Source organism: Clarias gariepinus, chromosome 15 (genome assembly GCF_024256425.1).
Source record: "Clarias gariepinus isolate MV-2021 ecotype Netherlands chromosome 15, CGAR_prim_01v2, whole genome shotgun sequence".
Classification (NCBI taxonomy): Eukaryota; Metazoa; Chordata; class Actinopteri; order Siluriformes; family Clariidae; genus Clarias; species Clarias gariepinus.
The window spans coordinates 26,178,541-26,203,736 of record NC_071114.1 but is presented as its reverse complement, the minus strand read 5'-3'; the positions used below and the strand labels follow the sequence as shown (position 1 = coordinate 26,203,736).

Here is a 25,196-nt window from a genome sequence, read left to right as displayed (position 1 = left end):
GGTTATGTACAGGGAACAGAATAAAGCGATTCTTTCTCAATGACTCTTCTACTCCGAGTCGTTCGGTCCTTTGTCATGTGACTCCCATAGACGCTATGCGGTTCAATAGATTCAAAAGAACGAACGACTCTGACTGGAAGATATAAGAGGTGAGCTGCTCATTCTGTTTATTAAAATATGTCCTTAACTGTATTGTAATATTTTCATTCCTGGAACTAGACATGTATGTAGACATATTGGGGGTCTGTTTATTGAAAATGTAACATTTTATTTCTGATCAAAAGAACGAAATGAACTAAATGACTGAAAAATGACTAAAAAAAGATTTGTTCATTTTGATGAATAAGATTTAAAGAACTGAATCACTAAAATGATTCAAACTTCCCATCACTAGTGTACATTTTGTAAGATTCAGATAAAATATTTAACTTTGTTTCACTTGAAAAACTAGAACATGCATGACCTTTTTTCAGCGGCTTGTACATTGTGTTCTGTTTTTAACTATTAATTTGTCTGTTAACAGTTTTAAACATTTGTTTTATCGGTTACAAGTGATGATGCTAATAGGTACAGCCTGTTAAAGTCTCCTTTCAGTGAATCAAATTGTTTGATTTAGCTCACCCAAAAAAATATTACCAGTATTACCTATGTCCGACAGCATAATCATATTTTTGCACATAAAAACAATGAATTTAGTAAAAAATGAAATAAATAAACTGAAAAACTCATTTAAACTTTATTGATGATTCCTCCTGTGAAAGTGGCTTAGTTTTCTTGTTGCTACCATGCTTGATAACATTTTTAGGACTCAGTGTGATGTTTTTCCTAGATATTGGACAAAATGGCAAAAAAAAAAAAACAACACAAAAAATTTTATTTGCTTTGCTTGGCTGTTCACTGAGGCGAATAAGTTTTGAGCGGCTAAGATTTAAGTTTGTCGCTCAAACCCGGCGCTCGGTTCGGTTCGGTTCGGTCGCTTGTATGCCGAAAATGCTTTGTATTCCGAAACAAAATTTCAGTTCTTAAGACGAAATTTTAAGGTCGTGTGCTGAGGTTCCACTGTGTGGTAAAAAAAAATTAAAAAATGGTATTAATGCGAATCGACTCAGAAATCAATCAGGAAATGATTAAGTAAAATGACCTGCTGTTACATTAGTTGTAGTTCAGTAACTGTTTCCATGTTAGTGGTTTATCTGCTCAGATCTCTCTGCATGTCAGTGTTCATACATCAGTATATCAGGGGAGGTTTTGACACCGTTGGCTTTCCACATTTCCACACGGCTCAGATCACCCGTGCGCTTGGAGACTCTGCGCGCGACTCCGCGTCACTCCGCTCGCGCTCAGTCCTAAAATAAGTAACAGCTCGCGCGCGCGCGCGGCTCGTGTCTTCGCTAATAAATAAGTGGAGTTTGATGTCCTGTGATGTCTGCGCTCAGGACGTGACCAGCAGTAGAGCTCGTGCAGGTACGTGCGCAGGTCCGTGTGTCTCATCCAGGCCTGGTGTGTGTGTGTGTGTGTGTGTAGAGACGTTCAGCTTCATTTTACACGCTGCTTTAACTGGGATCTACTGGGATACTTCATAGAGAGACAGGTTGTATTAGTGTGTGTGTGTGTGTGTGTAGTGCTGAAGTGAAACTGATGTGTGTTTTAAAGTCATGCATCAAACTCCAAGTCCATTGGAATAATTAAAACTTGTATCCAAGTTTTAATAAATAAATAAATAAATAAATAGCCTGAACCGTAAGACTGTTGCTGAAGCTCTCAGAAGCCAAACTCCCTGTGTTTGAGTCTGTAACATAGAAATCAGCCTCACTGCACCTTTAGACTCTCCAACCGTGTGGATTAAAGGTCCCCGTCACACTGACATAAATATATACACTTCAGAATTGATTTTTTTTTATCTTTCTTTCCGAACCTCTCATTATATTTATCTCATAGTTTTGTTCACAAAATTCCAGGTGATTTAGGATCCTAGAGCAGAGTGAGTGAGATGTTGTGATCATAACAACGTTGCTGTTTCTTGTCTCCCAGCACTTAATCTGTTCAAAAACCCTTTACATTATTGCCCAGTCATTAGGCGACATAGAAAACGGTGCAGTTTACAGGATTAAGGAGTGAAAGTGGAGTACCATCCACCATCATAAAAGGTAAGGACGTGTAAAAAAAAAAAAATACTCAGAATACACAATATAGTAGAGAGGGGGGGGGGGGGGAATTGTTTCAGTTACATCTTGCAATTCTTTCATGTGGCAATTCATGTATCGCCACACTGACTTCAAAATCTATTTTTTTTACTCTCTCACTCACTCATCTTCTATACCTCTTTATCCTGTATTTAGGGTCACGGGGGGCCTGGAGCCTATCCCAGGAGACTTAGGGCACGAGGCGGGTCACACCCTGGACATAAGAAAAAAAACATGAGAACACCAATTAACCTAAACTACATGTCTTTGGACTGTGGGAGAAAACCCACCAAGCATAGGGAGAACATGCAAACTCCATGCAAACAAAGACGGGAATCGAACCCTCACCCTGGAGGTGCATGGCGACACTATTTTTTTCTTTGAATTAATTTTTAATTTAAATATGTTTGTATTTAAAGTGCACCTCCAGGGTCGGGGTTTGATTCCCGGCCAGGCTCGATTCCCATAGCTCGATTCCTCCGGGTCCTCTGGTTTCCTCCCACAGTCCAAAGACATATAGGTTGGACTAATTGGTGTTTCCAAATTGCTCATAGTTTGTGTATGTGTGTGCGCCCTGTGATGGATTGGCACCCCCGTCCCCTCAAGAGTGCATTTGAGGTAGCAACATGTTGCAGTTCCTCTATGATCCTACAGGGGGTGCACTCTAAACTATGCACACATTGGCAGGCAGCATAGCATTCTGTGTGGTAGAAGCAAATTATTTGCTGTTTATTTCAAATTGTAACAAAATCTAAAAAAAATGTTTATCAAAACTTGCAACAGATTGCACCCCCCCCCCCCCCCATCCATGGTGTATCAGACTTTCTCTTATCTCTTCAGACGTCCTGTTATCCCTTACAGCAGGGGTACTAAATAAAAAATTTATGAAGGTCCAGTTAATAACATTTTTATTAGTCTTCAGTGAATCTTCGTTGGCATGCTGCTGGGCTGTAAATGAAGGTGAAAGGACTCGGGTGGGTCGGTCACACCTGGCTCTCAGTTCCGGTATTTTACACGCCCCCGCCTCAGACTGCTGCGGATATGTATGTCTAAACGACATCACGTTACCGCTTTCTGTTAGCGCCACGGTTACAGAACCGTGTGTAGGATGAGTTTCACACACATGCACACACACACACACTAACAGAATCCATTTGAGGATTTTGCGAAAATATGACATTGGTTTGTTATTAAAGATAATCATGCACTTCTACAGCCTTTTTAAACTTTTTTGCTTTACGGAGGCTGTTGTTACTAAAGAACAGTCACTACAGTTGGGCACAAAATAAAAAAAATGCTTTACACACACACACACACACGTGGTTACAGTATTATAGTAAACAGTACACACGCGCACGGATGTTGACTATACAAGAGTGTGCATGGGAGACGATTAACCCCTATCTCGCAGCAAGAGGGAGAGAACCCAGTGGCTCAGTTGTGATCATGTGACGTTCGGCAGACAAAGCGCATGCGTACTACTCGTATATCAAGACCTCACTTGTTTATCAATTAATTTTTTATTTTTTATTTTACACACCTTGCAAAAAGCTCACAGACCAAGTTACTCATAATCCAAGGGTCTACTATGTATATACATACACACACACACACACACACACATATATATATATATATATATATGTACAGTATATATGTATATATACACTGTATATATTAATATATATTTACACGTCTATCTATCTATCTATCTATCTATCTATCTATCTATCTATCTATCTATCTCTTCTCTACCTCCCCTCTCTCTAACTCTCTAGTTTTTGAGGCTTTTCATAATAATACTTTAATAACTGTCTAAAAAAAATGTATCTTAACTGTAATCTGGCATTGACAGCCTTAGAAGGACCTTTTGAAGTCTCTCCAGCATTTATACAATTGAACAAAGGGCTGTTGACATCTCAAAGAACAAAGTCCTTTGTGTGTGTGTGAGAGAGAGAGAGAGAGAGAGATTGAGAGTGAGAGTGTGTGTGTGTGGGGGGGTGGGGGTGTTTTTCCCCACCACCTGGCACAACAAAGCCCTCATGGAAACAAGACCCATCGTAGTGAGCAAATACGTCCACCTGCTCGCCCCCTCGTGCTCCACAAGCCCTGTAATAAGCACGTGGACTCAGGATCTAAGTCTCACGCGGGTTATCTGCTCCTTCCCGATGACGTAAACGGATCCGTCCTAGAAAGGTGAAGGTCAGTCTGTGGGCTGAGCGTCTGCATTACCGGGCCGTGGCGTCACACGACCACGGCTAATCCGTTTAGCCTAATCAACTTTGAGCTGTCTCCGAAAGTGGGCCGAACCCGGTCACAAGACACAGACACGACCCAGGAGAGGAGAGGAGAGGAGGAGGTTCAGTTTCTTTGATTTTATTTATGTTGTGTCTGCTTTCAGAATTAGACTAAACAACGTCTGGTAAGAGAAACAAAATCAGTCTCATGTGAGGCCATTGTTGTCGTCACTACCGTGTCGGCAAAACAATGGATGTGGAAATGATCCTCGATACGAGACATAACAATAAACACCTCAACAACAGTCTAAATTAATCATTGCTAAATAAAAAGTCAAATAAAAATAAGAAGTTTAAGAGTCTAAAAAGAAAACAAGATGAGAAAGTAGAGAAAAAAAGCGACTGACCAAGCCCTTCTTTACTTTTTTTTATGACACTCCTCCAAATATAATAATGTAGTTACAGAATTTTTGCTTATGTCCCGTGTTATAGAATTTTTGTACTAAATTTAAGGTGATTTAAAAATCACGTTCTTAATAAATAGCGGTGATGTTTCATTACCCATGAACACTTTTGCAGAAGTGGTGCTTAAAGTACCGTTAAATTACCAAAAGACTGTTGAAATCTGTATTCTCATTAATTAAAACCAAGGTGCGACATCTGATTCATGTTTTTTTTAATGAATTAAAAATTCCCAGATTGCACTAAGGGTTTTCAAGCATCCTTCAGATGAGAAACAGTTCTAACTTCTTACCATTTAAACGTGAAATTAACCTTTTCTTTAAAAGTGAAAGCTGGCTTGTGTGGCTCTATAACACAGAACATTTCTCCTTATTTAGTGAAGCTGAAAAAAAGAAATGCAACCTGACAGTGTGCTGTTATACTTGCGTTTTCTTTCGGTCAGTCGGTGAAGTCTTGTTGCGATAACATCACTCCTGCCTCCTTCAACACATTCATGCTTGGACTTTATACTTAGAGGTTGTTTTTTTTTTTGATTCACTAAATTAATTTATATAAATGTGAACGTCGAATGTGAATCCACTCGTACACAAACATGAACAAATACGTTTAGAATTCATTTCCATACGTGAGTAAAGGGATCGGTCCTTTGTTGCAGCCGCTATACAGCGAGAGTCTAATGGCTCCATTCATACTGAGTAAACACCTGCAGCCCGGGTATTTAATGCTGAAAGGAGCGCTTAGTGACACTTTAACGTTAGGAATGATATAAAGAGCTTTCCATTGACGTAAATTGGTTTTGTTTCACTCACCGCGCGTTAACCTTATTCTGTGCTGCCAAGTAACTTGACTTACCGTCATTATAGCATCATATGTCAACCATTAATGCATCAGGATTATCTGTACCTGGATTGTCGATGCGATACTGTTTTGTAAGAACTGATTTTTTTATTTACTTTCTTTCGCTAGCGAGTGTCGATAAATTTAGATGACTTTGTCAGGCACATAAGCCACACCCTTAGTTCATGGTGAGGTCATTGATATTGCGTAGACTTGGGTTGAGGGAGTTAAAATGAATAGTTAATCATTCTAGATCACACTAACAAGCGTGTCGGTGCAACACACGGCCTTTCTGACATCATGACAATCAAATTTTTATATATTTTTTTTGTATTTGTTTTCTCTCAATTGACTTAAATGATTCCTGGTCTGCAGGCACTCAGGCACTGGTCCCAAGCCTGGATAACGACTAGACTAAAAGCAACAATGATGTAATGATAATTGATGTGTTACATAAAAATTCACCTACATACAGAACAAAACTGTGTGTTTTTGTTTTTCCGCTGTAAATCTGGACATTTTTGGAGCCTAGTGGTTATTTAGGGAACTGCATGTTCCCGTCTATAAAGGGTGACCCCTTGACAGTGCAGCCGAACGACCACAACCACCAACAATTCCCACCTTGCTCCAAATTTTATGTGAAAAAATGTAAGAAAAGTACAGTACTGTGCAAAACTAGACTTAGCCACATGTAAATAATTACGGTATAGCGCGGAGTAAGGCCTTCGAGTGGCACAGTGGTAAAGTGCTCGCCCTTATCATTCAGATATTACGAGTTCGATTCCCGGGTGATGCTGTAACCTCTCGCAGCCGGAGGTCTAGAGAGAGCTGATTGGCCGAGCTCTCTCAGAAGGGAGGGATGAGAGGTACTTGGTGCTCCCACGTTAATCACGGCTCTACAGCCAATCAGAGCGTCTGTGAGCTTGGATATGGCTACATTAGGGAGAAATTAGGGAAATAACTTTCTATGTTAAGGGAATATAGTGGTAAAGTCAATTTGAAAACATTTTGCCACCTTTGGCGTTCCATAACCACCCTTACTCAGAACCTGAGTCTGACCTTTGAGGATTTGTTAGCGCCTCTTTCTGCGCCCTCCTTTCAATTCTCTTTAGAATATCGCCAGCCTGCGTGTTTCTAATCCGAATAGAGGCCTGAGCGCTTGTTTCACAGGCGAGCCGTGTCTCTCTCCTGATGCTCGATCGCTGTTTACTATGCAGCAGCTTTATGCAGGAGTCTCTCGGGAGAATTAAGCAGTGAATCAAAAACAGGAAGCGGCCCGTCATTGCACGCAGCAACGACTCGATGTTACTTTAATGAAGGTGTCCAATTAGAGGCAGGAAGGGAAAAGAAGGTCGAGGACACGCTGTTAATAGCTAATAAGCACACGAGTTCATAAGTGCAGCCTTCATGACGCCTGACTGATGCCTGATTTTTTATTTTTTTCCCCCCAATAAAAAAGGATGACAAAAGGCCTAGTGCCCTGCGTGATGAACACGGGAAACAGCTTGTGGAAGTGAGAGAGGTTGAAGAAGAGGTTGTGAGAAAAGCTGTGTGTGTGCTGAGTGCGCACACATTGTCCAAATCTGTCTCTCACTGGTTATGATGCAGGTCCAGGACCATGAGTGACCAGGCCGAGGATGTCGGCTCATTAACGCCACAGGATGCGTCAGAGCCCCCGAAGGACGAGGACACACACGGCGCTCCACACTTCAGGCAAGTCGAGACAAGAGCTTCATCAGTGTTGGAACAGATTTAGATTTTGTTCGATGCTGTCGTGCTTTAATACAGGAAGTGTAGGAAAGGTCTCTTAATCAGTACCTTTATACTGTATGAATGACATTGTTTTGTTTGTGAAAACACTTTAAGCAAATCTCTTGTACATTTGGAGCAAGATAAAATGTATTGGCACCCTTCGGGTATGGGTAGTTTGGTAGTAGTTTAGTGGTTAGATCTGTCGTCTTGCAACCTCCAAGGTCCGGGTTCGATTCCTGCCTCGGGTGTGTGTGTGTGTGGAGATTGCATGTTCTCCTGAGATCTCCAGGACCCCCCGCGACCATGATACAAGATAAAGCAATAGAGAGATGATTAAGTCAAATGCTAATTTTAGGGGTGCCAATAATTAAATAACGTTATCTTTTTTTTTTTAAATACAGTGTCGCGATATGGTCTAGCTCAAAATATGATTCCTGTCTTATGTCAGATTTTCGCTTATTTCAATGGAGGGTGCCAATAATTCTGGAGATGATTGTGCATCTTATTTAGCATTGAGTCCTATTGAGTTATCCATCAGTTTTGTTCATCAGAAGGTGTTGATTTCTTTTCTATAATAGCATGTTTGACAGTAGTACTAGTATTTTCTAATTGTTTATTATATAATTAGTGAGATTTATTATTTATAGGTATTTTTGTGGAGGATACTGTATACTGCACGAGCAAATAAGTAAACATTATTTGACAAAGATGTATAATCAGTGATAATTATTAACTCTAAATGTATTTATTTATGGACTCTTTTTTTTAACATTAATTGAAGGAGTCTCCAGTGTCAGTCTGGTACTAAAAGTAAATATAAATATAAATGATGACATGTTGTTCTATTAAATTCTACCTGTACCAGAAAAAAAAATCCCTAATTCATTTAATCAGTTTATTCCATTCAAATAATGAAAGAGACAGACGGTGTTCAAGGCAAACTGTGCAATATGATTCAGGTCTGAAACGCTGGCCTCCCAGGAACTCCTTGATTTTCCCAAACATGTGAAATTCGCTTAGAGGGAGATCGGGACTGTATGGGGGAAGTGGTGATAACTCAACAACAACAACAACGTTCATATTAATCCCAAAACCATAACGAATACCCACAGCATGATCATGAGGTCTATAGTCTAGCCAAATAAACTCAATTTGATATAGCATTTGAAGCATGCATAAAGCTCTGGCTGACCCCGAGACATGGTTCCCACCAGGAACATTACCCTATAGTAACAGACTTACTACTCGTCTCTTTTCATCATCTATAGTCTATGTTTTGTAATGATGTAGTTTGGTTTTAATACTCACTTACTCATCTTCTATACCGCTTTATCGTGTATTCAGGGTCGTGGGGAGGCCTGGAGCCTATCCCGGGAGACTTGGGGCACGAGGCAGGGTAGACCCTGGACAGGGTGCCAATCCATCGCACTCTCACTCACACACTACAAGCAATTTGGAAACACCAGTTAGCCTAACCTGCAGGTCTTTGGGAGGAAACCGGAGAACCCGGATGAAACCCACCATAAATCTGGCCTGGCCGGGAATTGAACCCGGACCCTGGAGGTGCAAGGCGACAATGCTAACCACTACACCACCGTGCCGACTGGATTTAATACTGTATAATGTAATTTGAAAAATTTTAAATCGGTTCATATATGATCTCAGTAACATTAATTACTTCATAACAACCTGTTTTAATTCTCTCATACCTGAATGTCTTAGTAAGAAGCATCCTAAAACACACCCTGCCCTGATGATGGGAGTGTTCTGACTAAATTCTCTGCTCACATTTTCTCATAGCCTGTATGTGTGAGTAGTGTACTTAATATCCAGACCCGGAGCGTTTCAAGCAATCTGGCGAAACATGTTTCACCTCCGGATTTGGCTGGACAGCATGCTGCTGGCTCTCGTCCCCGAGCGCAGTGTTCTTGCTGAGCTCTGTCCCGACGGTGTCAGTCACCTTCACAGCGAGCCTCGCTCCTGGCCCGTTTCAGCAGCACTGGGTTCGGTTTCACTTAGGGATCTGCTGATTTGCTCTTTGGCCCCAGATAAATTATTGACAACAGGCTGTTTGCTCACGGCCTCAAGGACAGATTTCGCTTTCTTACGTAGCCTCATCAACTGTCACAAGATTCGTCCCCAAAACAAAGTGGTGCCTAGCAGGTTGGATGGAAGCCTAAACAGGAGGGAGCGCAGAATAAAGAGAGTCCCAAACCTTACGATTAAGTCCTGCTCTAAAACTGTAATTCCGACGTCTTGTTCTGGTTCTGCGTTTTATTTGTGGTTCCTGAACCTTTTGTTAAACTTCATGAAAGTTCCTGAATGAGGTGCCGAATACAGCTGGGATTGTGACCTAAATTGCAGGAGTGTCATCTTTTGCCCTGTCATCATGAAGCTGCAAGCTCAAATCCCCAAATTCCCACAACCATTTGCGCTCAGGAGACCAGCAGTACAAACTTGTCATCCTTTCTTGGTGGAAAGGATTGTGTATCTCTTCTTCTCCTGCCTTCATGCTCTCATGAAGACCATCTGATTCAAGATTCAGGACCAGTTCAAGTAGATTGCACAGTTGTCTTCTGGCCGTCCCTGGGATTTGACCTCACAACCTTGTGGTTATTAGCTGCCCTCACAAGATACCAGGCTCTCCCCTCACGAGAGGACATATGCTTTCGGAAGCCGTTGTGCTTTTCATTAAACGTTCATTAATTGCATACACTCTGGCACAATCCATCTGTCTAATAAAAACTCCCGCATCAGACTGGCTCTCGAACACATCGGCACATCTCCCCTGCTGTCAGCGCTCTATTACATTAAATAACCCCTGCGGCTGTCAGTGGAAAGCTGTATTAGATTGCTGAAAGAGGATGACTAATGGAGCAAGACCTTGCCAGCTGCACTTGCTTCCTGTCAGCCAAAGTAAGGTCATATAGAGAGGAAGGTGATAGACAGTGAAGCGCTCTTTCAGGCAGTAGACGAGCTGCTGCTCTCTTGGCCCGCCTCCAGCGCCTCCCGTCCCCCAAGTCATCTCCGACGGGCTTTCTGAGTCGGTGCAAGGACACGCTGACTGATGACATCTAGGAGAAATTTAATACCGTTAAGGATCCGAGTGAGAGAGAGCGGCTCCAACCACGTGCTACGTACAGTGCTACGCCGCAGTAAAAGTGTGAAGGTAATATCTCTCACTCCATTCCCGGTGAGAGAACTGATATAACGTTAGTGATACTTGGACCTAACTTGTTTTGTGATGCTAAACAACACTCAATGCTACTATAAATTACAATTTAAAACATGTAATTGTGATCATTAGATCATTTATGATCAGGGTTTGTGGTGGTAATATTAACTATCTTGTTGTTGATTAATTTCCTGTGACAGCGTGCCCCATCGGTGGTGTAGTGGTTAGCACTATCGCCGTGCACCCACAGGGTCCGGGTTCGATTCCCGGCCAGGCTCGATTCCCGTCTCTGTGTGCATGGAGTGTGCATGTTCTCCCCGTGCTTGGTGGGTTTCCTCGGGGTACTCCGGTTTCCTCCCACAGTCCAAAGACATGCAGGTTAGGCTAACTGGTGTTCCCAAATTGCCCATAGTGTGGATTGGCACCCCGTGCATGGTGTACCCTGCCTTGTGCCCTAAGCCTCCCGTGATAGGCTCCAGGTCCCCGCGACCCTGAATACAGGATAAAGCGGTATAAAAGATGAGATGAGTGAGCGTGCCCCGTTGTGTTTTTTCTTTGCTACTTATAAATGTGTAATAATGTTAATAATTTAAATTGTATTTAAAAGTAAATGGTTCTATGGCAAATCTGTAGATTAACAGCAGGTATTTTTTATATATCTTTTATATATATCGTTTTTTCTCCCCACACTGGTTATTACAGCAGTCCAATTCAGTCGAATATTCAATTAGATTAATCTCTAACCGGGGGTTCAGTTAATTGAATCAATTCACACTTCTTTAAAAAATTATTCCATTAAACTTACTAATGTTGCATGATCAAAAATTGACAAATTCTCTAAGAAATCTTGCACAATTGAGAGATTTTGACATTGGAGTGTGGAGCAAGCGACTCAGCAGACCACATGTCTACTTCAAAGTCTATTATTTATGCTCCTTAACAAATTGAAGCCATTTTCTTATAAGTTTCCCTAAACAAGTGCTTTTCATGGTTGGACACGCAGCTGTTTAGTCCCAATCCTGTGAGTTCTCATCACATTGTTCTAAATTTCACTAATAAACACAGCTTTGGGTTTTACTTTTTTTTTTTTTTTACTCGTCCTGGGAGGTTTTAATGATGTGTTGAAAAATTCTAATCTCAAATCGTCTTTGCTAGATGCAGACCAAAACTTTTACGCTTTTGAATTTTTTTTTTTTCCGCCAGTGCAGTTTATATATACAGTATATTGATAAATATGTATAATCCTTAAGAACTGTTATCATCCTGATCTAAAGTTAATAAGCTTGGGTTTGTGGAAGATGCTGCGTCAATGAAAACGATTCTTTTTGATCTTGTTGATTTCCCATCTCGCACAAACCCAAGCTTACTAACTTTACATCAGGACGATAACAGTTGTTAAGTATTATATGGTAAAGCATTATGTAAGATTGACTCATTTATAATCAGGAAGTTTCAAAGGAGGAAATGTAGGAGATTACTTGCAAATGCATCATATAGTTATATATTAAATACCAAATAGCTGTCAGACTGTAAAATGGTGTGATGTATCTGTATAATCCACTGTTTTGCACTTTACAATCGATATCTCTCTCGGCCTGCATTTACTTTTTTCATTCATGGTCACTGTAGGCGGTTTGACTTGCATTTCTGACTTGTGGACGCTGCACCAGTAGTGATAGCATTCGTCTGGTCCAAGCAGTAAAAAAGAAGTGGCTTGAGCTTCTTCTTTTCATTTCACTGCTAGTGTTAAGCTTTAAACAGGTTCAAACTGGTCCAAACCTTTGAAATGTAAGTGGTAAGGTTAGAGCGTACCTTCCTACCGATGTCACAACATGGCTGGCGATAAAGATTTGAAGTTAAGAGAAGAGAAGAAGACTTTATCACGTGTACGTTACCTTATGGGATCTCTCAGCTTGTTAGGAACCTGGGACGGAGTATAAGGTCAGCCATGAAACCACGCCCCTGAAACAGAGAGGGTTTAGGGGCCCTGCTTAGGGGCCCTACTTAGGGGCCCTGCTTAGGGGCCCTGCTTAGGAGCCCTGCTTAGGAGCCCTGCTTAGGGGCCCATCAGCGGCAGCTTGGGGTCAAATCAGTAACCCAAAGTTTGAACCTCTGAGCCACCACTGCTTTATTTTTTTATTAGATATATTTGTATTCTGAATTCTTTTGAAGCTCCAGAAATGTCCTCGTATCCCATATTAAATGGTAATTTCCCACCAATATGATTCATTCTGCTGGTTATGTTTGGTAGGGTGATTATTTCACTAAGCCAGTGCAATAATAAGGGCCGAGTACGAGTCGAGTACGGGGTATTTTTTATGCCTAGTGCATGCACCTCTGCTCTTCACTTAATATCCTAAAACTGCCTCTTTAATAGTTTAACAGGTCTCGTACAGAATAAGTACTTTCTAATTCAATCTAATTCCTTTTGACTTCCTTTTATTGGTCGTTTTATCGAGTTGAGCGACAATAACACATCGTATCGTTCAACATTCTCCACTCCTTCCCTCTTACACCAGGGTGCATCTGTTTGACGAGCTGTCCTGTGAAGACCTCAAGAAGTGCACCAGAACCTCGGTGAGCATAATAATGTGTGTGTGTGTGTGTACAGGGGGGTTGTTTGGGCGTTCAAGTCAAACTTAAGATTTTTGATTGTGCAGAATAACACCACACTTACAAACTCCCTTCATTTCTCGATATAACCCCCGGCTACACTGATGCGTTTCACTAGTGCTTAGACACCATCAAGGTCCACTAGAAAGTTCCCTCTGTCTGAAACACTGGCCTCCTGGGAACTTCTTTAATTTCCCTAATCATGTGGAAATACCCTGTAGTGAGGTCAGGACTGTACGGGTGATGTGGCAGAAACTCCCAGCCGAGTTCCTGTAACGTACGAATGAGTGTGTGTCGTACAGTTCCCATAGACAGATACGTCTCTTTTCTATATCGGTTTTCAAGGATCAACATTCACAGGAACGACTGCTTTGGGCTCCGGGTCACCTCCGCTGGGATCGTCCTTTTTTTAAAACGTTTGCGTCATTCAAATGTTTAGTCTCCTCACCGTCTGTGAACGTCAATCGGTTTCACTAGAAATTTATAAGAACAGTGTTGCGATCATATTGACCCCAATGCAGCATCATTGGCCCAAATTACAGAATCCCACTGGAGTTACCCATTAATTCAAGGTAGCTTGTGATTACGGATGAATAAGAGCGTATATGCAATTTTTTCCATCATTTCCCCATAGATATTAGTTATACACACAAAAAAAAAGACATTTAAGCAACGTAGATAACTTTAGCGTCGTTATTTCCATTACAGCATTTGGCAGACGCCCTTATCCAGAGCGACTCGTTATAAACCTGAACAGCTGAGGGTTTAAGGGCCTTGCTCAAGGGCCCAAAGGTGGCATCATGGTGGTGGGGGTTGACCCTGGGAGCTTCTGATGACTAGTCCAATGCCTCAACCACTGAGCTACCCCTACAGTACCCTCATGTATCGTGAGATCACCCGCTTGCGAAATAATTGACTGTAAATATAGTATTTGTGAACGAAAATGATCCGACTCAAGCCGATGTACTCCCTATCCGATGTGTCTCACGTGTGTTCTTATCGGCTTGGAATCACCTGGCCTTTTGAGTCACGTCAGAAACGAGCAAATCAACTCTCGCACAGTAGCATGACCAGGAACGGGGTCATCAAGCAGTAGGTCAAGGCTACAGGGGGTTAAGAATCACATGACCTCCAGGCAGAAGTGTGATGTGTGTGTTGTGTGTTGACCTTAATCCTCGATAAGCTCTCGTAAAGAACTATGATATAAAAAGGTCTGGTTAAACGTTAACTCGAATATCACCCATCTGTCTGACTCACACTCAGCCCATCTTCTGATTAGTGTATATGTGTGTGTGTGAGTGTGTGTGTGTGTGTCTATAGTGAGACAGGAAGTACCAGTGTGGTAAAGAGTTCGAATGCTAGTGCAAGCCTGCAAGCTTTTTCCGCTGAGGTGCAGTGGGAGTATCTGCAGCAGGTCTCGAGCAGAAGAGAGAGAGAGAGAGAGAGAGAGATGAGACTGCAGTCAGAGAGAGAGAGAGGGGAAGTGTAGAGAGTAAGATTGCATGCGAGAGCTCGGGTGAAAGACGGAAAGGAAGTGAATAAATAAATAGAGAGGCAGTGTGAGGTGGCGAGAAGGACAGGAGGGGAGAGATTTAAAAAAGGGGAGAGAGGGAGGAGGGAGAGAGAAAACAGGTAAAGAGAGAGAACTCGAGGGACAGTTGGAGGAAATGTGAGAAAGAAAGAAAGAAAGAGTGAGGTGAGGGAGAGGGAGGGGGAGGTAGAGATGAAGAGAGGAAGAGTGTGAGAGAGAGAGAGAGTACGTGAAGGGCTTGTGAAACCGGAGTAACTGGAGGCAGGATCAGTTCACTGGCCCGGGACAGAAGAGAAAGAGATACTGGGTTCCTGCGACACACTGACCACACACACACACACACACACACGGACACACACACACGCACGGACACTCTCATACACTCTCACACACACACACGCACGGACACTCTCATACACTCTCACACATTCTCACACACACTCTCTCGCTCTCCCCGAGGCAGAGAGACACAGTGTGTGTGTGTGTGTGTGTGTGTGTGTTGGTGTCAGTGTAGTCAGCATGCTGAATTTGGTGCAGAGCTCCCGGCCGCTGAGAGACAAAAACCGCCTGCAGGGACGCTGCGTACACGAGCTCATCTCTCTCGCCCCGGCCGCGTCCTCGTCCCAGACCGTCAGCAAGTACAACTCACAGTACCACAAACTCTTCCACGGCGTCCCCAAGGACGAGAACCTCATGAAGGGTGAGTCTGTCTCTGTGTGTGTGTGTGTGTGTGTGTGTGTGTGTGTGTGTCAGTCACGCATCTGCATTGTATTCACATTCCTCAGCCGGGAGGATTGAATACCTTTTTAATATATATATTATGACACAGTTCACTTTCGTTTTCATTCAACAATCTGTGTCATTGTGAGTCGGGACAAAAGTTTACATCCCCGTGGGACAAAACACGGAAAGCACCATGTACACCAATAAAGACATTTAGTCGAGTATTGTGTTGTTTCAACGAATGAGATTGTAAAGAATGTTTTAATAAAAAGTCAGTTTGCTTTCTTTAACTTTAGCCAGTGTTTATTATGATCTCAAAATGTGTATCATCTGTCAAGTTTTTCTTGACGTATCTTCATAAATCAGATTTCTCAAATCACTTTTCCTGTTGTTGATTACTCATTTTAAACTGCAGATTGCTTAATTTCCACCACAAATCAATAAGGGGTGCAAACTTTTGCTCTTACTGTTTTTTTTTCTCATTGTGATCATTAAAATCTTGACGTTTTAGTTACTGTTGTTGTTGTCCTGTTATGTCATTCTTTCAGTTTCAGTACAATCTAGTTATTATAGCTATTTTTTTTAAGTAAACTAAATTAGGGATCTGTAATTTTATTGCATAATTTTTTAAATAACCAGATTAAAGTTAAATTCGATTGACTCTAATGTCTAAATTAAGAGCGTAGACTTTTTTTGTCGGCTTGGCTTCTCATAGCGGAGTCACACACTCAATCCCAAAGTCCAGTACATTTACCTAATGTGAAGAGTCCGTACTGTACGGGTTCAATCGAATAAGAAACCCAAGAATACGTAAACACGGAAGTGGAGCACTGTGAAGGATGTGATGTCGTCAACGCCGTCTGACTTCTCTCTTATCACTCTATATGCACAAGTATGTGGTAGGGTCATCCTCTCAACTACACAGGCATGGCTGATAGACTGGGAAGGAACATTGATCTAGGCACGACCTCTACAATATCAGTTATATTACTACAGTTTAGTATAGAATAGAATAGTGTAGTGTAGTATAGTGAGTGTAGTGTAGTATGGTGTAGTGTGTAGTTTGATCTAGTATAATGTGGTGGAGTGTAGTATGGTGTAGTGTAGTTTGGTGTAGTGTAGTGTAGTATGGTGTAATGTAGTGGCTGGTGTGGTGTAGTGTAATATGGTGTAGTGTAGTAGCTGGTGTAGTGTAGTATGGTGTAGTGTAATGTCGTATGGTGTAGTGTAGTGTAGTGTAGTATGGTGTAGTGTAGTATGGTGTAGTGTAGTATGGTGTAGTGTAATGTCGTATGGTGTAGTGTAGTGTAGTGTAGTATGGTGTAGTGTAGTATGGTGTAGTGTAATGTCGTATGGTGTAGTGTAGTGTAGTGTAGTATGGTGTAGTGTAGTATGGTGTAGTGTAATGTCGTATGGTGTAGTGTAGTGTAGTGTAGTATGGTGTAGTGTAGTATGGTGTAGTGTAATGTTGTATGGTGTAGTGTAGTGTAGTGTAGTGTAGTATGGTGTAGTGTAGTATGGTGTAGTGTAGTATGGTGTAGTGTAATGTCGTATGGTGTAGTGTAGTGTAGTGTAGTATGGTGTAGTGTAGTATGGTGTAGTGTAATGTCGTATGGTGTAGTGTAGTGTAGTGTAGTATGGTGTAGTGTAGTATGGTGTAGTGTAATGTTGTATGGTGTAGTGTAGTGTAGTGTAGTGTAGTATGGTGTAGTGTAGTATGGTGTAGTGTAATGTTGTATGGTGTAGTGTAGTATGGTGTAGTGTAGTAGCTGGTGTAGTGTAGTAGCTGGTGTGGTGTAGTGGCTGGTATAGTGTAGTGGCTGGTGTAGTGTAGTGGCTGGTGTAGTGTAATGTAGTATGGTGTAGTGTAGTGGCTGGTGTAGTGTAGTATGGTGTAGTGTAATGTCGTATGGTGTAGTGTAGTGTAGTGTAGTATGGTGTAGTGTAATGTCGTATGGTGTAGTGTAGTGTAGTGTAGTATGGTGTAGTGTAGTATGGTGTAGTGTAATGTCGTATGGTGTAGTGTAGTGTAGTGTAGTATGGTGTAGTGTAGTAGCTGGTGTAGTGTAGTAGCTGGTGTGGTGTAGTGGCTGGTGTAGTGTAGTGGCTGGTGTAGTGTAATGTAGTATGGTGTAGTGTAGTGGCTGGTGTAGTGTAGTGGCTGGTGTAGTGTAGTGGCTGGTGTAGTGTAGTATGGTGTAGTGGCTGGTGTAGTGTAATGTAGCATGGTGTAGTGTAGTATGGTGTAGTGTAGTATGGTGTAGTGTTATTGGCTGGTGTAGTGTAATGTGGTATGGTGTAGTGTAGTGTGTGGTGTAGTGTAGTGGCTGGTGTAGTGTAGTATGGTGTAGTGGCTGGTGTAGTGTAATGTAGCATGGTGTAGTGTAGTATGGTGTAGTGTAGTGTAGTATGGTGTAGTGTTATTGGCTGGTGTAGTGTAATGTGGTATGGTGTAGTGTAGTGTGTGGTGTAGTTTAGAGTTGTATGGTTTGTGGTGTAGTGTGGTGTAGTATAGTGCATGGTGTAGTGTGGTGTAGTATGGTGTGGTGTAGTGTAGAGTAGTATGGTTTATGGTGTAGTGTATGGTGTAGTGTGGTGTAGTTTATGGTGTAGTATAGTGTAGTGTGGTTTGGTGTATGGTGTAGTGTGGTGTAGTATAGTGTAGTGTGTAGTTAGGTGTAGTGTATGGTGTAGTGTGGTGTAGTATAGTGTAGTGTGGTTTGGTGTAGTGTATGGTGTAGTGTGGTGTAGTATGATGTAGTTTAGTGTAGTGTGGTTTGGTGTAGTTAAGGATAGTAGTGTAGTTTAGTGTATGGTGTAGTGTGGTGTAGTATGGTGTAGTGTGGTGTAGTATAGTATAGTGTAGTGTGGTTTGGTGTAGTGTATGGTGTAGTGTGGTTTGGTGTAGTGTAGTTAGGTGTAGTGTATGGTGTAGTGTATAGTGTAGTGTATGGTGTAGTGTATGGTGTAGTGTGGTGTAGTATAGTGTAGTGTAGTGTGGTTTGGTGTAGTGTATGGTGTAGTGTGGTTTGGTGTAGTGTAGTGTGTAGTTAGGTGTAGTGTATGGTGTAGTGTATGGTGTAGTGTATGGTGTAGTGTGGTGTAGTATAGTGTAGTGTGGTGTAGTGTATGGTGTGGTGTATGGTGTAGTGTGGTGTAGTATAGTGTAGTGTGGTGTAGTGTATGGTGTGGTGTATGGTGTAGTGTGGTGTAGTATAGTGTAGTGTGGTGTAGTGTATGGTGTAGTGTATGGTGTAGTGTGGTGTAGTATAGTGTAGTGTGGTGTAGTGTATGGTGTAGTGTGGTTTGGTGTAGTGTATGGTGTAGTGTAGTGTGGATTGGTGTAGTTAAGGATAGTCATATTAATTAATTGCATGTCGGGGAGCAGTGAATACTCTAAACGATTCAGTCATGAAGCATTTTGGGTATTTTAACCAGTGAACCAATCAGATGCTCTGGTTTGAATATTTCAGAAGAGGTGATAATTACCTGGTATATTTAGCTTTTACAGATCTAGTTAGTTTTAGACAGGAGTATCAGATAACAAAATATCAGTGACGTGTCTTTAATCCTTCTTTCTATTTTAAGGAGTAATCAGACTTTTCAGTAGCAGTTGTTTGTGGTCAGAGAGACGTCACTCTCACCAGCCCCCACACACACTCTCAAACCGAATAGGACTAGAAACGTCATTCTTTATACGTGACTAATATAGTAGGTTTGAATTGAATTGAACTGTCACCTTTTTTGGACAGAGAGCTGCTTTAGGACAAACAGATCATCTGCGGAAAAACAAGCTGTGGTCACATGCTCAGAGTTTGTCATTTCTGCAGTGAAACGGCCTGAGAAGAGAGATACGGAGCCTGGAGATACACACTGTTGAGCTCGAGATAAATCTGTAACTATCAGAGCGTTAAATCTGCGCTTCAGGAAGTTTCTAACTGCTGCTCGGTTTGTTTTTAATCACGACCTCCTCCTCTCTCGGCTCAGATTAACAAGCCGTACTCGCTGTATACGTGTACAAAGTGTTACAGGACAGAACTGTGCTTACCAAACATGTTCTCTCTCTGCCTGTGTCTTAATCCCTCTCTCTCTCTCTCTCTCTCTGTGTGTGTGTGTTTAGTGTACTCATGTGCTCTGCTGCGAGACATCCTGCTACAAGGCCGGCTTTACATCTCCAGGAACTGGCTGTGTTTCTACGCGAACATCTTTGGGAAGGACATTAAGGTGAAACTCTGATAAACCTCATCATCATCACCATCATCACCATCATTTAGGCATCTGAGAGACAGTCCTATCCAGAGCGACATACATTTTTATTTCTTCTCACATCTGAACAGTTGAGGTCTTAAGGCTTTGCTCAAGGGTTCACCACCAGCAACTACATTGTGGTGCTGGGGTTTGAACCTCCCGATCAGTCGTCACTTTAACCACTGCGCTGCCCCTGCCCACATCATCACCTCTGCCATCTTTACCCAGCCCCAGCTGCCCACTTCCTCTGACCCTGCCTGGCAAATATCTTCTGCACACATAGTGTATAAACACACACACACACACACACACACACACACACACACACACACAGACACACACTCTGGGTCACAGATGATGGTAATGAGGTGATGTAGGTGTTATTAAACAGTTGTTATTAATGAGCTCTAGCTGTGTGTGGTGTTAAACAGTTTAACCTGCGATGCGGCTGCTGTGCAGCATGTTGAGCTTTTACCCTCGTCTCAGTCTTACCCTCGTCTCAGTCTTACCCTCGTCTCAGTCTTACCCTCGGCTCAGTCTTACCCTCGTCTCAGTCTTACCCTCGGCTCAGTCTTACCCTCATCTCAGTCTTACCCTCGGCTCAGTCTTACCCTCGGCTCAGTCTTACCCTCGTCTCAGTCTTACTCCCATCTCAGTCTTACTCCCATCTCAGTCTTACCCTCATCTCAGTCTTACCCTCGGCTCAGTCTTACTCCCATCTCAGTCTTACCCTCGTCTCAGTCTTACCCTCGGCTCAGTCTTACCCTCATCTCAGTCTTACCCTCGGCTCAGTCTTACCCTCGGCTCAGTCTTACCCTCGTCTCAGTCTTACTCCCATCTCAGTCTTACTCCCATCTCAGTCTTACCCTCATCTCAGTCTTACCCTCGGCTCAGTCTTACTCCCATCTCAGTCTTACCCTCGTCTCAGTCTTACCCTCGGCTCAGTCTTACCCTCGGCTCAGTCTTACCCTCGTCTCAGTCTTACCCTCGGCTCAGTCTTACTCCCATCTCAGTCTTACCCTCGTCTCAGTCTTACCCTCGGCTCAGTCTTACCCTCGTCTCAGTCTTACCCTCGGCTCAGTCTTACCCTCGTCTCAGTCTTACCCTCGTCTCAGTCTTACTCCCATCTCAGTCTTACCCTCGTCTCAGTCTTACTTTCACTAATAAACAGAAAAGGTTTCTGTTTTTATTTTTTTCTCAAAGTGAGACCATGTGAGGACGAGTGGGAGTTCCACTAAGGTCCTTTATCCAGTACCTTACTGTCTACTCTCCCTGTCTCAATCCTTCTTTTTTTCCTGTCTTTCACACTCTCTCTTTATATCCCTCTTTCTCTCTGTCCCTCTTTTTTGTCCAATTTATCTCTTAGTCTCTCAACTTCTGTCTATCTATCTCTTTGTCTCCTTCTGTCTTTGTCTTCCTGTCCTTGTCTTATATCTGGTTTTGCCTGGAACTCTGTTTCTGACTGCAATCTGTTTCTTGTCTCTTTCTTTCTTTCTTTTTTTCATCTTTTCCATCTCTAACTCGTTCTGGCTCTCTGTGTTCAGGTCTGCATCCCCGTAGTCTCTGTACGGCTGGTAAAGAAACACAAGACAGCAGGCCTCGTCCCCAATGGCCTGGCCATCACCACGGACAGCAGTCAAAAGGTGTGTGTGTGTGTGTGTGTGTGTGTGTGTGTGTGTGTGTGGTTATTGGCCAAAAAAACCACCTGTCTAACATTAATGTCACATAATCGTCCTGAGAATCATACGCGACCCACACGTGACTCAGGATGACTGAGTGTTTTTGGATGATCTGTGTGTGTGTGTATGTGTGTGTGTGTGTGTAAGGGATGTTTTTTGACGTTCTTCTTGTCGTTCTTTTTTTCTCTCAGTATGTGTTTGTGTCTCTGCTGTCCAGAGACAGTGTGTATGATGTGCTGAGACAGATCTGCACGCACCTACAGGTGAGAGAACACACACTTCTCCTGTCTTCAGCGCTGACTGTTTAGTATTTACCGCGTGTGCGCTGAATAACGTCTGGTTTGCTTGTTTTGCATTTCAACATTTGTGCTTAAGGTCAACGGCAAGAAGAGCCTCAGCTTCAAGCAGTACATGGAGCAGCCGACGTCCTTGTCTCTGGTAAGCCCTCATCTCAGCACCACCGCCTCCTTCCTCGCGTCTCTTTCTAATCTCAGTCTCGGAGTTGCTAAGTAAGTAGGGAATAGAACACCCCGCAGGGCATGCTGTTATGGGTAAATAATTAATGCTGTAGCAGAGGAATGGTGACTAGTCTTCTAGAACAGCACATCCTGTACGGGTTGTGAAACGTACAAGGTAGTTCCTGTCCTCGCTATAAACAGCAGTCACCAGCTCCTCCCCCTCTCCATCAAAGAGTCAAAGGTTTTCCCAGTACACCTAGTCTCTGGTTATTACATGCTGACACTGGAGACTCCTTACCTTCCATAAAGGCTGAGTAGCAATGATTGGCCCCTGAGTGGCGCAACACTAATGAGCTCGTCACTATCATCCAGAGAATCCCTGGTGATGCTGTAGCTGTAGGAAATGCTAGAGAGAGCTGATTGGTCGAGCTCTCTCTCAATGGGGATGGGGGGGGACTAGTGCGCTCACATCAGTCTTGACGCTAGCCAATCATGGGCATCTGTGAGCTCACAAAGTCGATCTCCTTTCACTCAGGAAGGATCCGAGTGTCTTATGCCACTCCCCTTTGGTGGGTGTGTGAGAAAGCAGTGTAATAAGATACGGTTGCCTGGCATCATGTGCCTCGGGGGAAACATGTCAAAGCCTTCACCCTCCCTGGCTGGTGCCTGGAATTAGGGGAGAAAATCTAAAGAAAAAAATATTAATCAAAGAAGAAAAAAGCATAATAATAATAATAACAGAGGTATTTTTTAAAGGCCTCTTCCAAACGGTTGAGATGTTTGTTAAAGGTTAAAACAATTTTTATTAGAAAAAGGCACATTAAGAGCCAGTGTTTTAAACAGTGGCTTTTATTTCTCATGTGATACCATTTAAAAAACACACCAACATCTGGCAGATTTTTCAGCATAACGGACCTCAACCGAGTGGTAGAGATGCATTAAGCTCAGTTAAGGTTAACACATTTTTCAGTAAGATGTAATCATTCAAAATGTCTAAATGTGCTCTACAAATAATTATCAGAATATTTAAAGCATTTATATAAACCTGTGATCTTTGATAATTTGGGTTCCAGCATGCTGTTATAGAAAATTAATCAGCACCTTTCAACCAATCAGAATGGAGAATTCAGCAGGAATATGGTATAATCATAATAATGATATCTGTGCCTAATCTGTAATTTATTTAGGTTTTTTATGTTTTGAGTTTAGGTACAAAACAGGTTTATTGTAGTTTTTTCATTATTTTTCTGAAGAAATAAAACTCTCCGCTGTTGGTGGAGCTGTTGTGGTTTGAGTTGCCTACTGAGATGAAAATAAAACCAACATTCTCCTGGCAGGATGAGTTTCCCGTCCCTGACGAGTACCCAGTGGTCGTGACTGACTTCAGTCCGGTGCTGAAGTGGAGGAGGAAGCCATCGGTGGCGTCCGTCTCTTCGTCCCTGCCCGACCTCCTGGGAAACTCCACCAGCAGTCTGAGTGCCGTCGACCCGCCGTTTCAGCCCAGCGAGCCTCTCCAGGGTGAGCAGAAAGCAAACACACTACACGAAGGTGGGGATATTTCATTCGCAGAAAATCACATCAAGGCTCTTAAACTTTACAGGGTTCGTGAGGAAACTGGCCGCGTTAACGTTTATGCGGTAGCAGATGGCGTATTGTTTTGCTCCACGTGTTTAAATTTTAAACGGCTGTCAGTCGGGAACATAACACCGGCGATCGAGTGCCGATCAGACATGCAGCTCATTAGCATTGCCTCCAGACGGGCTTGCTGCAACTCACCTGCTGAAGCAGAATGCAGCTGAATCAGCAAGCGGAGCGTTGCCAAGTGTACGGCTTGAGGATGGGATCAAAGGCCAATACGATTACAGACAATCAGAAATAATGCATTTTTAATGAAATCTATACATTTTGCAAAATAATAGTTTAAAATAGGTAATTTTTTTCCTCTCATGCTGTTCTATTCTACACATTTAATATAATGACATGGAAGGTTAAATAATGGACCGTTATAAATGGAGAGAGGGATTGTCGGATGGATAGCGGATAGAAAAGTAGAAGGATAGAAGGAACAGGGTAAGAAAGGAAAGAAGGATTGACAGATGGAAGCAAGGAAGACAAGAGAAAGAGATAGAAGAATGGAGGGATCAAAGGAAGAAAAAGATGCAAGGACATAAAGAAGGGAGGCGTGGAAGTAACTAAGAATAGAAGAAAGGAACATATATGGAGATGAAAGGATGGAAAGAAAGAAGTAATGATGTAAGGGATTATATGGATTCAAGAGAGAAATACTTGGGATGTTATGTTATGTTATATTATGTTAAATTATATTATATATTATATTATGTTATGTTATGTTATGTTATGTTATATTATGTTAAATTATATTATATATTATATTATGTTATGTTATGTTATATTATGTTAAATTATATTATATATTATATTATGTTATATTATATTATATTATATTATGTAATATTATATTATATTATGTTATATATTATACTATATTATATTATATAACATTTGGAGTCAGAGATCACTCTAGTTTTGTGCAGAAGGAAAAAGGGGTGTGGCCTTTGAAAGTTCTTCTTTAATTATCTAAAATGCAAACACAGAATTTAAGATGATGCAATTTAGTCTGTTAGAATTAAAAATGAAAGCACACGTACACACGTACACACACACACCTAAATCCAAGTTCCATAATGACAAGGTTGATCGATGGCTCCCAGTAGGATGTATTTATAAATTAATTCAGTCATTAGTCTTCAGATGAATTCATACCTCAACCCATTAAAATCCCCAGCATGCACTGAGGCCAGACTTTATGTAATGTTGAATTGCATACAGGGAAAAAAATTATAATCCATTCTTTGCATTTATTCACCGATCAGGGGACACCGGATGTGAATTTAGATTTCAATGTGAAATTAGGTGAAATATGTGATGAGGGGAAAATTATTCAAATTATGGCTGTGGACAATATCATTCAGGTATGCAGAAGATGTGTGTTTGAGATGAGTGAGGAAGGAAGAAAAGATCAGGAAAAGAAAACTGGAGACACAAAGAGTGACCGAGGAAGAGAGAACACAGAAAAAGAAAGAAGGAAAGATGGAAAGAGGGAAGAATAAAAGTAAGGGGTGGAGTCTGGAGATAAAAGGAGATAAGGACAGGAAGAAAGGAAGGAAGGAAAGAAGGAAGGAAGCATTAAATGATTAAGGGAAGGAAAGAAGGATTAAAGAAAGAAAAGATTAATTGTACAAAGGATTAAAGGAAGAAAGAAGGAGGGATTAAAAGA

The 25,196-nt window shown here is 42.0% G+C and overlaps 1 protein-coding gene across 7 annotated transcripts in view; it reads left to right on the top strand.

Moving 5' to 3' along the window:
• gramd2aa (GRAM domain containing 2Aa) overlaps positions 1-25,196 on the top strand; it is a 29,682-nt gene that overhangs the window by 353 nt on the left and 4,133 nt on the right. For 2 of the 7 annotated variants that reach the window (XM_053513420.1, XM_053513422.1), the window contains exons 2-9: positions 7,328-7,432; positions 13,166-13,223; positions 15,328-15,490; positions 19,634-19,737; positions 21,306-21,404; positions 21,632-21,703; positions 21,816-21,878; positions 23,236-23,416. In XM_053513420.1, the coding sequence (XP_053369395.1) occupies positions 7,328-7,432; positions 13,166-13,223; positions 15,328-15,490; positions 19,634-19,737; positions 21,306-21,404; positions 21,632-21,703; positions 21,816-21,878; positions 23,236-23,416 (845 nt within the window). Of the gene's footprint in view, positions 1-1,307; positions 1,465-7,327; positions 7,433-13,165; positions 13,224-15,299; positions 15,491-19,633; positions 19,738-21,305; positions 21,405-21,631; positions 21,704-21,815; positions 21,879-23,235; positions 23,417-25,196 lie in introns of those variants that run through there. The other 5 variants (XM_053513423.1, XM_053513424.1, XM_053513425.1 and 2 more) reach the window with 5 other exon arrangements.